At 51.2% G+C, this 15,267-nt stretch overlaps 1 protein-coding gene across 1 annotated transcript in view; it reads left to right on the top strand.

Moving 5' to 3' along the window:
- The window catches only part of IQGAP3 (IQ motif containing GTPase activating protein 3), a 37,901-nt gene extending 28,672 nt beyond the window's left edge, over positions 1-9,229 (top strand). Inside the window, exons 29-38 of the mRNA XM_084613091.1 lie at positions 45-277; positions 2,941-3,073; positions 3,559-3,661; positions 4,406-4,553; positions 4,867-4,954; positions 5,958-6,170; positions 6,777-6,943; positions 7,379-7,480; positions 8,014-8,122; positions 9,108-9,229. Of these exons, the coding sequence (XP_084469217.1) occupies positions 45-277; positions 2,941-3,073; positions 3,559-3,661; positions 4,406-4,553; positions 4,867-4,954; positions 5,958-6,170; positions 6,777-6,943; positions 7,379-7,480; positions 8,014-8,122; positions 9,108-9,221 (1,410 nt within the window). The 3' untranslated portion in view covers positions 9,222-9,229. The remainder of the gene's footprint in view (positions 1-44; positions 278-2,940; positions 3,074-3,558; positions 3,662-4,405; positions 4,554-4,866; positions 4,955-5,957; positions 6,171-6,776; positions 6,944-7,378; positions 7,481-8,013; positions 8,123-9,107) is intronic.
- The last annotated feature ends 6,038 nt before the right edge of the window (positions 9,230-15,267 follow it).

Here is a 15,267-nt window from a genome sequence, read left to right as displayed (position 1 = left end):
TCATCAGTAGTAATATTTCCCTTTCTCTGCTTGCTGCCCCCTAGATTGTCGGGAACCTGCTTTATTACCGGTTCATGAACCCGGCCGTGGTGGCACCGGACGGCTTCGATATCGTGGATATCTCTGCTGGCGTGGCCCTGCACCCTGAGCACCGGCGCAACCTGGGCTCCATTGCCAAGATCCTGCAGCACGCGGCGGCCAATAAGATGTTCGAGGGGGAAAACAGCCACCTGCGGGTGGTGAACCAGTACCTGGAAGAAACCCACTCTAAGTTCAGGTTGGTGCCATGCGATGGCGGTTGTAGCCATGGTCCCATTGCGCTAGGCACTGTACGTACATGTAGTGAGACTGCTCCTATCTCCTAAAGAGCTTAATTGAAACAAACAAGGCTGACATGAGGTGTTGTTCATCCCTCTTTTGCAAATGGGGAAACTGAGGTCCAGAGAGACAAGGTGACTTGCCGAGTCTCCTGCAGGGAGTCCGTGGCAGCGCTGGGACCAGAATCTAGGTCTCTTAAATTCCAGGCTAAGGTCTCAACCACAAGGCCAGACTTCCTTTTGCTAATGCTGCTGCAAAGGGGGGGAGGGGGTAACAGCAAAGCTTAATTGAGTTTTGAGGGCAGCTCACTTCTTAGCTAGGGACCTGGGTGGAAAAGAGGATCTACACTTAAAAACTGGCCAGGACTGTCCCTTTGTTATGTGTTTTTACAGCCGGTAGAACCATGGGGTCCTGCTCCATGGCACAGGCTCCCAGGCACTTTGACAATACAAATAAGTAATCATAATTAGGGGAGTGATTTTTTCTTTTTTAAGCAACTGATCTAGCTACACCAGTAAAACCATAGTGTGGACTCTGTTATACCAGAATGACTGTACAGTAGAACCTCAGGGTTACGAACACCTCGGGAATGTTTGTAACTCGGAACAAAACGTGATGGGTGCTCTTTCAAAAGTTTACAACTAAACATTGACTTAGTATAGCTTTGCAACTTTACTATGCAGAGGAAAAATGCTGCTTCCCCTTTATTTTTTTAGTAGTTTAACACAGCACTGTACGGTGTTTGCTTTTTTGGAGTCTATGCTGTTGCCTGATTGTATCCTTTCAAGACCAAATAAAGTGTGTGGTTGACTGGCCAGTTTGTAACTCTGGTGGTCGTAACTCTGAGGTTCTGCTGTGCTTAGATCAGCATAACTTATGTTAGTTCCCCAAACCTGGGTGACTATCCAGTATACGCTCCTTTATACTGGTAACTGTATCCACACTAGCCTGGGGGGGTTCCATGCAACTCTTCCACCTCCCCCTCTCCCTCCCCAGCCCTCTGTCATTTCTAGCATTTGGCAACAGTTGAGAGTAATTAGCATGTGCCCCTTTGGTACATCAGGATTCAATAAGCAGATCAGAGTGAAAACGAATGTGCAATGATTAAACAGCATTCCTGGCACTCCTGTCGGCCCCAGTGAATAAATTAGTCCATAATTAAAAACCTTTTAGGCACTTAGAAGAATGCATGTGTTTGCTTCTCCACCTTGTTCTCGGGGGACAGCTGATGGACTTGGCTAATGCGGTAGTTTGCAGAGCAGAATTAAAACGGCAGAGGGTCTAGCTGTATGGGGAGCAGCACCGGGCTCCAGTCCCAGGCTGAGGCCCGATTATTGACCAGGGTCATCAGGGTTGATTTCCTATTTATAGTGTCTCTTGGGGGTCTCAGTCCTGAAAAAGCACCCACATTGCCAGGTGTTGCACAGACACAGAACAAAACGACCGTCCCTGCCCCAAAGAGTGTCAAATCTCTGGGATTTGCTTGAAGGGGCCCGATCCTGTGAGGTGCTCAGACTCCAGTGGGGGGCTGAGGGAAGACGGCACTTTGCAAGAAGAGCACCTAGAAGTGGGAGCTGTGTGTTCTTAAAGGGGCAGCAGAGGGTGATGCAGGATATGGTAACGCAGCCATGCTGCTGCCTTTCACGCCTCGTTGCTTTGGTGAGTTCTAGCCTGTTTGGGTGCCCAAAAGCACATGCCCCTAGCTAATGCATCACAAAAACCCAAAGGAAGGAGCAGATAGGCAGTAAGCTGATACAGTACACCCTCGCTATAACGAATCCCTGGGGATCCAAACCATTCGTCCCTTATAGCCAGGGGTTTGTTCTAGGGAAAGAGTCCTGCGGGGAGGTGGGGTGGGGGACGGCGGTGGCTGACTCCTCGAGCCCAGCAGCAGGAGCTCAAGGTGCAATCCGGGTTCGCTGCAGTGCAAGGGTTTGTAACTGTGAAGGGTGTTTGCCGAGGGCGTACGGTGCTGCAATCAGACCACACGAAGACAGTCCGGAGCTAGCTTGAGTAACAACAGCAAAGCTGCAGCCACTCTGCTGTGTACCCCGGATGGACTTGTACAACTCACGCTATCTGGGCTTCACTGCTGTTTTCACTCGAGCTAGCTAGAGCCACGTGAGCTCGGGTGTGTCTGCTGCAGGCACCCTTCGATTGCAATGTACGCCCCCCGCCAAATGGACCGTAGAGCATGACGGGTGCAGAACCTGCAGCCAGGAACGCCGCACTCGCCAGCCTGGGATCAAGCTAGCCCAGGAGCGTGTCTCGAAGTGCGACCTGGGCCGCAGGAAGATACAAAAAACAGTGTAGCTTTGGGATTAGCTGTTGCTTGCTCAGCAGCTGTTGCTTCCCGTCACTGGATCAATAAGGCATTGCAGTGAAATTTCCTACGGTATCACTCCTGCTTTACTCCCCTGAGGATACAGAAGAGCGAGGACTGGGCTGTGATGAATCTAAATGGCATTCTCTCTACTGAGGCTGCTGGACACAGGCAGGCCCAGTGGTTCTCTCTGGTTCTTTAGTTCCGCAGCCTGTTCCCTACTCACCCTAAATCCTGGACTGGATTCAGCAGTCACAGAAGGGACACTTTTATTCCCCCACCCCCCCATTTCCCCATAGGAAGTTCATCAGTGCTGCCTGTTCCGTCCCTGAGCCGGAAGAAAGGTTTAATGTGGATGAGTACTCGGAGATGGTAGCTGTGGCCAAGCCGGTCATCTACATCACGGCAGTGGAGCTCATTAACACCCACAAGGTGAAGGGGTCCGGAAAGGATTTGTGCGTCTGCCTCACACCCTTTGCTGCAATCGGGAGGGGAAGGGGGGCTCAAGGGCTGAAACCTTGGACCCTCAGATCAACAGTAGAGCCCGGCAACCCAGCCAGGGCCTGCGACGAATGCTGGGGTGGGGTCAGAAAACAAACCCATTTGCTCCCCGCCCAGGTCGGGTCAGCTCTGCTCCTGCCCGTGGGCTCAGTGAGACCGTGGCTGCGTGCCATGCCGCCTGCCTGCCGCGGCGGGACGGTGCTGAGGCATCTCAGCGAGCTCTTTTGTGAACCGCTCTCTTTCTGCAATATCCTTTTTGACATGGGGTGACCAGTGCGCATGCTGTATTCCAGACAAGGCTGGACCGTATCATTGGTTTATATAATGGTGGGGCGCTGCTTGTCTGGAATATGGTTTTTAATCCCATTCCTTTTTGTGCTCTCCACCTCGCTCGTGTTCTCCCTCTGGTGATGTAGCTGTTACTAGAGCATCAGGACTCCATTTCGCCCGATCACAAGGACCCTTTGCATGAGCTTCTGGAAGACCTTGATGAGCTGCCTACTGTCCAGTCTCTGATAGGTACGTGCAGACCCCTTGTAAGTTTTTCAAGAACACCCTCCCCTGCATGTCTTCTTTCAAGTGAACGCATATTGCCTGTTATCCCCTCTGATAGTAGCCTTGCTACATTCCATTCACCTGGGCCAAGTAATTTACTGTGCTGGGCGAGTAACCCTCCTTGGGTTTTTGTTAAAGCCTCAACCCCTGAAGTCATGCGACTGGTAGAACCTCAGCTCACCGTCTTTTTAGAAGACCAAGTTTCTAGTCCTCATGGTTGCAAGAAAAAGCTTGACCACGTGACCTGAGTGCATTTAGATCCAGAGGGAAAGGGGGGGGGGAGATGCAAAGAGAACCCTATTTATATGTTCGATCTCCTCCCTGATTTTCAAAGCCCATTTTGTGGGTTTTCGACTGCATCGGGTGGGCAGTGCTGTCGTGTTCGTTTGTTTCCCATCCTTCTGATCGGGTTGGGAGGGTCCATTACTTATTTCTATGATGGTCAGGGTTATTCCTTTTCCTCCTTTGAGCTGGGAGGATTACTGATTAGCAAGGAATATGGTGGCACCAGGTACCACTCAGTGGGACAAAGCCTCAAGCTTGCAAGCAGAAGCACAGAGGGGCTCGGAGTGATTTACCCCACACACAGCAGTCCGCACCGGTGGCAGGGTGCCATGTGGAACCCAGATCTCCCCCCTCTGGCTCTGATCACCCCTCTCCCCTGATGAATGACTGAGTATCTACTCCTGACTTTCTTTGGCCTTGCAGGTGAGAGCCCTCCGAACCCAGGTGACGGCAGCCCCGAGCGAGCGCTGGCCCAGCTTGGCAAGCTGGAGGTCTCGCTCACCCTCGCCAACAAGTTCGATGTGGTGGAGGCCAGTAGCGAGGAGGCAGATACAAGGAGCTTGCTGCTGAGGTGAGTGCGTCCCTCTGAACGTGGCAATCCAGCATCCAGCGAGTCTGTGGCACGTCCTCCTTTGAAAGGGACCCTGTGGCCCAAGGATTCAGTGAAGCTTTTCTGACACTCCAGAAGCCAAGCCAGTAAATGGCCATCTTGGCTGGTCTGGGCTCCTTGCTTTGCTCTGATATGTTTAAATGCCCTGACAGTGGCATCTGCAAGGAAATCTTCCACTGTTTGGCTCATCGACTTGCAGCTAACTAGCTCAACCCATCCTTCTCCTCCGCAGCCACCAAAACGGGTAACTTGTGCTGCTTTTCTTTTGTTTTAGCACCAAACAGATGCTAGTGGACGTGATCCAGGCCCAGCTGGGGGATTCCCTCTTGGAGATCTTACAGACAGCTGCATCAGAGGATCAGGTAGGGTGGAGAATAGCAGAGAGGGGTTGGCCAGCAGTGGGGGATATTGGAGGCTGGGTGAATCGCAGCCTGTCTTAAGCAGGAGGTGTTTGTTTAAAGACAACTGCTACAAATAACAAACAGGCTTTCCACCCAGCTTGAATCCCAGCTTTGCTTCCTTTGTTTACCAGGGGCTAACACCCTGCCTGGTGCTTGCTACAGCACACAGTGACCATCTACTGGCTGACATGTACACTGCAAGCACACATCATTGCAAAGGAGAGGTGCTTAACTGGAGCATATACCACAGGTGTGGCTGCCCCGTAGCGCCTCCTGCTAGTCGTGTATGCTGGTGCTGCAGGCACTCCTGGCCTAAATTTACTCCTCCAAGGTGGGCCCCTTCGGCCTTCCCCACACAAGCTGGAGTGGATGCCCTGGCTTAGCCCTCCAGCCAAGTCACCAACTAAAACTTAACCCCTTCCAGGGTAACAAGTCCAAACAAAAGGTTCTTCTTCAGCCCACCCTCTGGGCTGTGTTCCAGTCCCTTCTGGGCTCCCTATCTGCTCTGGGATAGAGCCGAGTCCCCTGCTTCTTTCACACCCTATTTCAGGGCCTTCCCCGGGAGCCCAACTTGTTCTCTGCCCTCTCCTGAGGCCCAGCTGTTTATCAGGCTGTCACCTGAGCTCAGTTAGTCCTGCCTTAGGCTGGAAGGCAGCTAATTATGGCACAGGGGCTGCCAGTGGCCTCTTGGCCTTTGAAAGGGGCAGGCCAGCCTGTTACAAGCGCACCCTGGCGTGGGAGCATGGTTGATTCCTTCAGCCCACCTGTGCCCCACCCAATCTGAGAAGCCAGAGTTCACTGCTCAGGGAGGAGACCTATTTCTGTCTGGCCTGAGGCTCGTGTGTGGTTGCAGGGAGCTGACTCCCTATGCTCTCCCCATGGCCTCCAAGTCTTGAAACCTGCTTCCGGGGATGCTGCCACAGGTGCCATGCTGATGGAAGAAATGTTCCATCTCTCTCTCTAGGAAGCCTTCCATCACCACCAGATGCGCCGGCGGGCCCTGTGTGAGGCCCAGACCCCAGACAGGTTGAAACGCAACCGCTCCCTGGCTAGCAACAGCCAGCTCTCCATGGAAGAGAAGAAGCGGAAGGTCATCCGGAACCTGCGGCGCTTGGAGAGCCTGGGGGTGGTGGACTCGGCCAATCAGTACCAGGAGATCATCAACGAGATGGCCAAGGTAGCACCCCTTGCAGCCTACCCCGGCTTAGAGAACCTAGGAGAAGGCCAGGGGTTAGGAACAGGCTCAGCTGGGACAATAACAGGATAAGCCAAAGGTGCTGGATGCATAGAGCCCATTGATGTTTGAAGGGTTCAGTTCAGAGGGGGGCCAAATTAAGCACTTGGGTGGCCAGACAGCAGAGGGCTCCAGCAGACAGCGTGGCTCAAGTCCTTACTTTGGCATAGACTCCCCTGCGTGACCTTGGATGAGCATAAAGACACTAATGATTGTGCAGTGCTTGGATGTGACCGTAATGGAGTTCACGTTAGATACTGATCTGCACAACAGAGCTACCGGGGGCAGCTACTGCTGGAGGGGGCAGATGCGTTCGGGGGCCGAAGGGAATTGTTCACCGGGCCAGAGCCCGGCCACTCGAACATTCCTCTAAGTGCTCGAAAGAGAATTCGATGCTTTAAGCCCTGTGGTCCTTGTCTTGTTTCCAGAATCCAACTGGCGTTTCAGCTTGCAGTCCGCTGTGGTTCTCACTTCAGTAAACTGGGTCCAGGCAAGGGGTTTTCCAGCTGTTTTTTTTTTTTTTTTTCTTCATCCCTGCCCATGCTCCAGGATATTCGCAATCAGAGGCGTTACCGGCAGCACCGCAAGGGGGAGCTAGTGAAACTGCGGCAGACCCTCCACGGCCTCCACTCCAAGACCTCGTTTTATGAGGAGCAAATCGACTATTACAATCAGTACATCCGGACATGTCTGGACAACCTGGCTGCCAGCAGCAAGTACGTTGGGCTATGTATGGGCCGGAAAAGAGCTCAAAGCTGTAACCGCCATTGCTTACGATCCTGCGCAGAGGGTAACTGAATGTCATGCTTCAGGGCATGAGCTGATCAGCACCCAGGGGTCAGGAAGGAATTCTTCTCCACTCTGTATGCAGCATTACATCCCTCTTTAGTTAACCACATGAGCCTTCTTGCTAGTCGGCCTCCTCTGTTCATGCAGCACTTACTTCCTCTCTTGGCTCAAGAGCCTTCTCCCCTGCATCCCTTTAATCTGGAAACCCCTCTGGCCTCACGAGAGATCAGACTCATAGGCCCAGATCTGTGACTCGAACGAGTCCGTGTAGAGCGACTCGCTGCATTTATCGCGTACCAGGCAGGCAGCTGCGTGGCTTCATTTCAGCCCCCCCCGACCCCCCGCATTCCTTTTCTTTTAAGGCTCAATGGGAAGAGCAAGAAGCAGCAGTCGCTGCATTACACGGCGGCACGGCTCTTTGAGAAGGGCGTATTGCTTGAGATAGAAGACCTGCCTGTCGGCCAGTAAGTAGCCTCACCGCCACGGTGCTGCTCCGGTCTGAAAGCTGCCCCAGTCCAACAGCCACTCAGTTAGCTGCCTGTGTGATAAGACCAGGTCATCTCAGCCTGGCTCCCCTCACTTCCCCTTCGCTGACTGTCTCAGCCTAGAGGCCGTACAGGTTGTGAAACTCCTTTTGAACCCTAGAGGGGCCTCGGGCAGGGCAGTGTAAGAGGGAAGATTATTCGAGCTGGCCAAAAATTGAGCAATTGGGAGAATCTCAGGTGCTTTCTTCCTCCGAGTCTGGTGGTTGGAATATACTCCTTGTGAAGCAGAAAATCGCCTACTGTACAACAGGAAGCAGACAGAGTGAAGGCTACAGAGCTCAGCAGCGGCAGAGGGTGGGACTAGAACCCAGGCGTCCTGATTCCCAACCCCTCCCCCCCCGCTGTAACCATTAGGCAACACTGCCCTTCCAGGACAGGACTAGAACCCAGGCATCCTGACGCGGCTGATCTCGGCCTTTCCGTTGCCCTCGTTTGACGCTCTCCCCTTCCAGGTTCCGGAATGTGATTTTCGACATCGTTCCGTGCGGGGAAGCCGGCAAGTTCCAGGTGAAGGCCAGATTTATGGGGATCGACATGGAGAAGTTCCAGCTTCACTATCAGGTAGGGAAGCAGCCCTGGCTCCTTCGCGGGTGGGGATGCTTCAGTGTGGAGCCTACAGCAGCCCGGACGAAGGGAGGTGGAGTCAGTGCACCAATGAGGTGACACAGCTACATTTAACTCTTGGCATCCAAGAGGCATGCATGACATTAACCCTTAGGAGTCTATGTAATGGTTGGTTGGAGCAGGGGACTAGATAGAACCCAGGAGTCCTGGCTTAGGCCACGTGCTCTACCCACTAGACCGCATTCCCTTCCCGAGCCAGGAACAGAAGCTAGGGTTTGGCTCCTGATAGGGGAGAGCAGTCTGGTGCTTGGAGCAGGAGACCTGAAATCTCCCTAGGTTCTTTTCTTGACAGCACAGCCAGCTTGCTCCATAATCTAAGGGAAGTACCTTCTCCACTGGGCCTCAGTATCCCCAGGAATGTAAACCCAGCAATCAGTTAGCTTTAACCTCCCTAGTGGGAGCACAGCCAGGGGTGTTCTGGATGGTGAGGCTGATAAGATATCTACCTAGAATCCTTAATTTATACTAGAGTAAACACCTCTGTGGAGGAAGAGTGTTTGGAGTAGGGAATTGGTTGATAAGATTCCTGTGTTCTATATTCCCAGCTCTGGAAGGGAGTGTGATCTAGTGGTTTGAGCGGGGTGGGGCAGGACTCCTGGATTCCATATTCCCAGCTTTGTCACTGACTTGCTGTGTATGTTGCTTCCCCCCTGCCTCAGTTTCCCCATCGGTAAAACGGGGGATAATCCCTACCACTGGCGGGGGTGTTGGGAGACTGAACGTTCGTCCGGTGCTCAGGGAATTTGGGATGCCTCTGGCAATAGAATCCCAGCATGATGCACCAGCAGCAGCTCTCGCTCGGAAGGAGCTGAGGGCAGGCTCCAGAGCTGGAAGTCGAGGGAAAGATTCTCCCTTGACTACCAGGGGCGTTGGCTCGGGTGCTACCAAAGACCTGTCCCCAGTGGCGCTTTCTCCCTCCCAGGACCTGCTGCAGCTGCAGTACGAAGGTGTGGCCGTCATGAAGCTGTTCGACAAGGCCAAAGTCAACGTCAACCTGCTCATTTTTCTCCTCAACAAGAAGTTCTTCAGGAAGTAGCTGGGGGGGGAATGGGATGAGGGGGGAGGGGGAGGGAACCTGCCAAAGAGACTTCAGGGCCAGAATCCGGCTTCTGAATGGTACCTTGCCAAGGAGAGGGGAAAACTACAGCACTAGAGGCATTGCTGTTAATTCTCTCCTGCCCAGAACTGGTACACTCAAGCTGCATCTTGTTGCCTTGGGGGTTAAATCTAGATCCCAGCATACACACGGGGGTGGGGGGGGCTATTCAGGGGCTGGCGCATGCCCTGGCATAGGGTAGAGCACCCCTTACAGTTTCCCTTTTTGTTGCAATGGTCCCTAGGGGGCTTTGCAGTGGTCTAGGATGATTGGTGTGCATGTCTGCCCCATCTGCCTGCCCCCCTGCAGCTGGGGGGCTTATGCCTGATCTGCAGTCCCTTTGCGGCAATCGAGCCGGTGCCCCAGGTTCTGATTCCTTGGTGCCTTATCCATGCTGCTGCTTTGACTAGATAGGAAACACTATTACTCAGAGCTGCCGCCCACTTCCTATGAACAAGGCGATAGTTGGTTTTATTTTGCGTGTTTTTTTTTTTAACTAGGCTGAGACTTTTTAAGCATCCAGTTGCTGAGCTCTGGCTCATCCCTTCTCAGCCCCAGGAGCGTGAGGTTGGAAATTTTTTCACACCTCACCCCCACCGTGGGTGACACCAGCGAGAGAGCTGGTGTGAGAGCTCTTGGTCTGCACCGATGCGTGCAAATAACCCACATACCACGCATGGGTCCTTTCCCATGCAGGGTCTCTGCTGAACAGCAGCAAATCAGGGTCAGGGCTAGTTGAATAGCTGGTATCGGATCACTCATCACAAGGCGTGGTACCTGTGTGTGTGTGTGGGGGGGGGAGTTACCAGTCTCTGGCTTTTTAATGTATATTTAACCCTTTTTTTAAACTAGTATTTTTAGATGTTTGAGTTCTGAGTTTAGTTCTCTCGGGTCACTCTGCTGGTGGCTGTTTAAGGACACTGAAGGTGTTTGTAGGCTGCAGACCTGGTCTTTTACATTTTTTTTTTTTTAAATACATTTATTGTAATTATTTTCCCCTACCCCAGCAAAAAAACCCTGGCTACCTCTGTTTTCTCAGTCAGAATTAGACTGCTCATAGAAGAAGAAAAATCCCATAAACACACCAGTGTTAGCCACCCTACAATAATAAACACCGTGTGTGGGCTGCCTGGGAGCCATTGGCAGCCCTACAATAATAAACCAGTGTGCAATATAGAGAAGCTGAAACCTAATTAAGGCAACTAACTTCATTTAAAAGCCTCCAAGGGGTTCCAATGGGGAAAAATGGATCAAAATAGCTCAGCTCACCCTGGGGCCCTGGCCAGACTGGCTCACCCATTGCAATCTGTCATAAAGTTTAGGGGAGGGGGGCATGGGCATGTCAAAATTAGGGAAGACCATGATGGTGTGATTGGTTGGTTTTTTTGTTTTGTTTTTTGGTTTAAATCTTCATGTTCTCTGGGTGGTCTGGCAAATGGAAGGAATAGAGGGGTGGGGGAAATCATTCTCCATCTTTGAAGGATAGGAAGGAGGGTAAAAGCGAGTGGTTAACATCTGACAGGCGACTCTAGAATGAATAATCCCAAGGGGATGGGAAGTACAAACCAGGACCTCGGTCTTGCGAGACGCTCACGCACGTGTTTAAGTACGAGCGCTGTTATGGATTTGAACCGGGGGGGAACGTCTACGCACCCCAGCCGTGGCCCAGCACTCCGTGGCGCTAGGCGCTGTCAAAACACAGAACGCAAAGACCGCCCCTGCCCCCAAGAGTTTTCAATCAAACGTGCCAGTAGCATGAGTCGGTGCTTGAAGCTGAGCATGTGTTTGTGGGAGCAGGGGCGAGGCTTGCTGATGCCGGTACTACAAAGCCCCTCTCTTTCTTACAACCTTATTGACTCTGAATTTTTCTTCTAAATAACTTTTAGAACCCTATTAAGACACTAATGAAACTTGCCACCCTAGTACCAGTAACACCGCACTGCCTATTCCAAGGCATGTTCTGAGAACGCTTACAAGTGCCTGGTATAGTCAGGCAACAGAACAAGCCCGTGAATGCTTGAAATTACTTGTGTTTATAAGATGGCGTCACGGGTGGGCGGGACGCTTCATGGGGCTCGTCTTCACTGCAGAGGGAACTCGAGTTCTAACTTGAGTTCTGTCCCTAGCTCAAATTCCGTCCACACACACGCACTCACCCCCTTTAACTCAGCTTGGCTGGCTCAGCAGCTGTCGCTTGAGTTAGCACGGCTCGTCGGCTACCGCAGTTGCTTTGTGCAACTTGAGTGTAACTTAAGTGTGAGCAGCCACACTGGAGCGAGGCTAGGCGTAGCTCGAGAGGCGTAACCTGAGTCTGCAGTGACGACATCACTGTAGCTCAGGCAGTGTGATTCAGTGCCCTGGGAGCCAGGAGACTGGGGTTCTATCCACAGCGCTGCCATGGACCAGCTGAGTGAGCTTGGATGTGCCAGTTTCCCTCTGTGTAAAACAGGGATAATATAATACCTAGTTCATTATATAGATAACCATTTATCCACCTGTATAAAGCAATTTGAGATCTGTGGATGAAAAGCCTTGTGTTAATGCCATGTGTTAAAACTGGCAGGTCTCTTCCCAACAGATCTTAGACTAGATAATAGATACATAACTTAGGATGCTGGCATTTTCCATACTGATGGCCAGATCCTCATCTGATGCAAATTGGCAATGGAGCTAGGCTGACTTGCACCAGTTGAGGCTCTGTCCCAGCATGTATAAGGGTGCAGCCTTCAAAAGGCAAGAGAAATTCCCTGAGTTTGGCATTCATAGTAATGAAGGACAATTGCTTTAGCAGCTGCAGAAAATTTAGCTAAAAGTCCAGCTTCAGTGATGAACTCCTTTTTCTCCTTTGCTGACACAATAAAACCTATCCGAGTAGCAGCTGTGTTAGTCTGTATCAGCAAAAAGAACGAGGAGGACTTGTGGCACCTTCGACACTAACAAATTTATTTGGGCATAAGCTTTCGGGGGCTAAGGCCCACTTCATCAGATGCATGCAGTGGAAAACACAGTAGGAACTTTCAAGCCCCACTGTATTTCCTACTGTATTTTCCACTGCATGCATCTGATGAAGTGGGCTTTAGCCCACGGAAGCTTATGCCCAAATAAATTTGTTAGTCTCGAAGGTGCCACAAGTCCTCCTCATTATTTTTTTCCGTGACACCTAGTGGCCTAAGAGAATATTGCCTTTTAAAATACGTTTCGGCTTCAATCTTGTTGAATGAGTATGACTCCGGGACAGTGAGTTGGCATTAGTTTTATAAAGCAGTTTTATACCAATTAACCTCCCCCCCCGCCCATGGCATAATGATTTTGCAGAAGCTAAGTAGTGAGGGGTTATTAAATCGTCTATAGTTTTAAAAGGACTAGGAGTTAGGGTAGGTCAAAGTGCATACGCACCAAGAATGTAGTGGTGGAGTTTCAAAAAAGACTAATATCATTCTGGGATGTATTAACAGGAGTGTTGTATATAAGACATGGGAGGTAATTGTCCCACTCTGCTCAGCACTGGGTAGGCCTCTACTGGAGTCCTGTGTCCTGTCCTGGGCGCTGCACTCCAGGAAAGACATGGACAGATTGGAGAGAATCCTGAGGACAGCAACACAAATGATCAAAGGTTTAGAAAACCTGACCTATGAGGAAAGACTGAAAAACCTCGGCATGTTTAGACCTGAGAACAGAAGACTGAGGGGAGGGGATCAGTCTTCAGTTGACCACTCTGATCATATCTGATCTCCGTGTCTACTGAAGGTAGGACAAGAAGTAATGGGCTTAATCTGCAGTAAAGGAGATTTAGGTTAGCTAGTAGGAAAGAAGTCTCAGGTGTACTTCATCCATTATCATCTCGACTGGCTGTTTCATAACCCCCACAGCCATCAGATTTATACGCCATGTGAAGAAAGAGCCAGCTCTAAATTTAGGAGATCTGAAAGTCCTTTGTGCCAGGAGCTGTACATACATATGGTCAGAGACAATCCCTGACCCATAGAGCTTTGGCCAGGTCTGCACTAAGGTATAGCTATGCCAGTACACTATACTGCCAAAGAGTTCCTATTGTGGACGCAGCCGATTCTAGCAAACCTGCACAATTAGCAATATCGCTTATTCCACCCCACCGCTGAGCGAAACAAGCTATCCCGCTAAAAGCATGGTTTTGCCAGCGTAACTGGATCGGCCGTGTTGATCAGAAATCGACATTGCTACCACAGCAGAAGGCTGTAGTGTAGACATGGCCTCAGTCTAAACAGGCAAGATAAACCATCCCTTTCTCCCAACTTTTGTCCACGTCCAGTATGCAGATGGGGAGCCGAGCTATATTTACACAGCCCCTAGCTAGTTTTTGGAGCCCAGGGTCTGAAGCCCCCTCTGCTCCCTGGGCTTCACAGCCTGAGCCCACCCTCAGCTGCTGGCACAGCTGTTTTTAGAGCATGAGCTTTCGTGAGCTACAGCTCACTTCATTGGATACATTCAGTGGATGCATCCGACGAAGTGAGCTGTAGCTCATGAAAGCTCATGCTCAAATAAACTGGTTAGTCTCTAAGGTGCCACAAGTCCTCCTTTTCTTTTTGCGAATACAGACTAACGCGGCTGCTCCTCTGAAACCTGTTTTTAGAGCGCTATCCCCAGCCAGCTGACCTGGGCTGGGAGGCTTGTGTATACCTACCCCGAGTGCCTGGCCTTCAATCTCTGTTGCCCTGATCTTCGCAGAGTCCTCTTGTGTCTGGACAGAATGAGTGTAAAATGCTATCTGATGTAGCAATGTACAACCCACTGCAAGGCAACAGGATCGAACCTGCTTTCACCCAGGAAGATGAGAATTAAAGAGACCCCCGGTCTGAGTCCTAGTCCAGCACCTTAACCGCTAGGCCCTCCAATTAGGAGGGTGGGGCGGGGATTTACTCTCAGAAATTCTCCACAAGGCTGCAGCTTTGTAGGGCCTGATTCACGTTCCCTTTATGTTGCTGGGGCAGTATAAAGAAGCCTTAAAGCAGCTGTAAACCAATCACACTCACGTGGGTGTGAGGCTAAGTGCACTGAAGATTGCAAGGTGCTTGGGTACTACATTACTGGAAGGCAGATCAATACCAAAGACTCTTAAAGGGGCCTTAATATAAATGAGGATTGTGCTAGATGGGCTAACAAACCTGGCCAAACACAAGATCTCCTACACCGAAAAGGATTCTGGCTGTGTGGCCCAAACAGGAGATGCTCCCCCATCCAGCCTGGCGGCTGCTCTCCTCATTATTTAGCGTTAGAACTGATGCTGTTTGGAATCCGTTTCAAAACGGAGCATAATTAGGCAGGAATTGAGCTAAACCTGTCGCAACTGCTTTCTATGCAATAATACATGTTGGATTTAGACTTCTGGCCAGCCCAATGGCCGGAAAAGGCCTAACACATCCAGGGGCTGTTTCAATTGATTTTTAACCCAGACCAAAGAACACTGGACGCTCTTTTTGTCTAGTGATGTTACTGTCAACCAATTGCCCACCTGTTCTATTAGAGCCCAATCCTGCGGGGTGCTGAGTGCACTGGCCCTGATTCGGGAAAGCTCGTAAGCACGTGCTTAACTGCTAAGCAGGTGACTCATCCCACTGAAGTGAATGGGGCTATTGGCCGTGCTTAATGGGGGCTAAAGCGCTCTGCACTATCCAGGATCCAGCCCCCCAAAATGGGCCTGATCCTGCCAGGTTTGCACATGCTCCATTCCCCTGAGACCAGACCCTGCTCCTCTTTGCATTGGAGTAAACTGAGAATACCTCTGCAGAAGTCGGCGGCATTTCACGGCTAGAGGGAAACAATGGTGAGCAGAACTGGGTTGGTAGATGACAGTAGGGATAGTGAGTGCTGGGGATCATGCAGAACGGGGTCCTAACAAGAGATTCTGGTAGCAATCAAGGAGCTGACCCTCATTTACACCGAGGCAGCCTTTGCACCACTCTGGCTGTGTAAAGGGAGCTTCAAATGAGTCTAAATTACAGTTGGGGCC

This window comes from Lepidochelys olivacea (assembly GCF_965140295.1).
Source record: "Lepidochelys olivacea isolate rLepOli2 genome assembly, chromosome: 24".
Taxonomy (NCBI): domain Eukaryota; kingdom Metazoa; phylum Chordata; order Testudines; family Cheloniidae; genus Lepidochelys; species Lepidochelys olivacea.
Note: the sequence above shows the minus strand (reverse complement) of the source record. Positions and strands in the feature narration are given on the sequence as shown.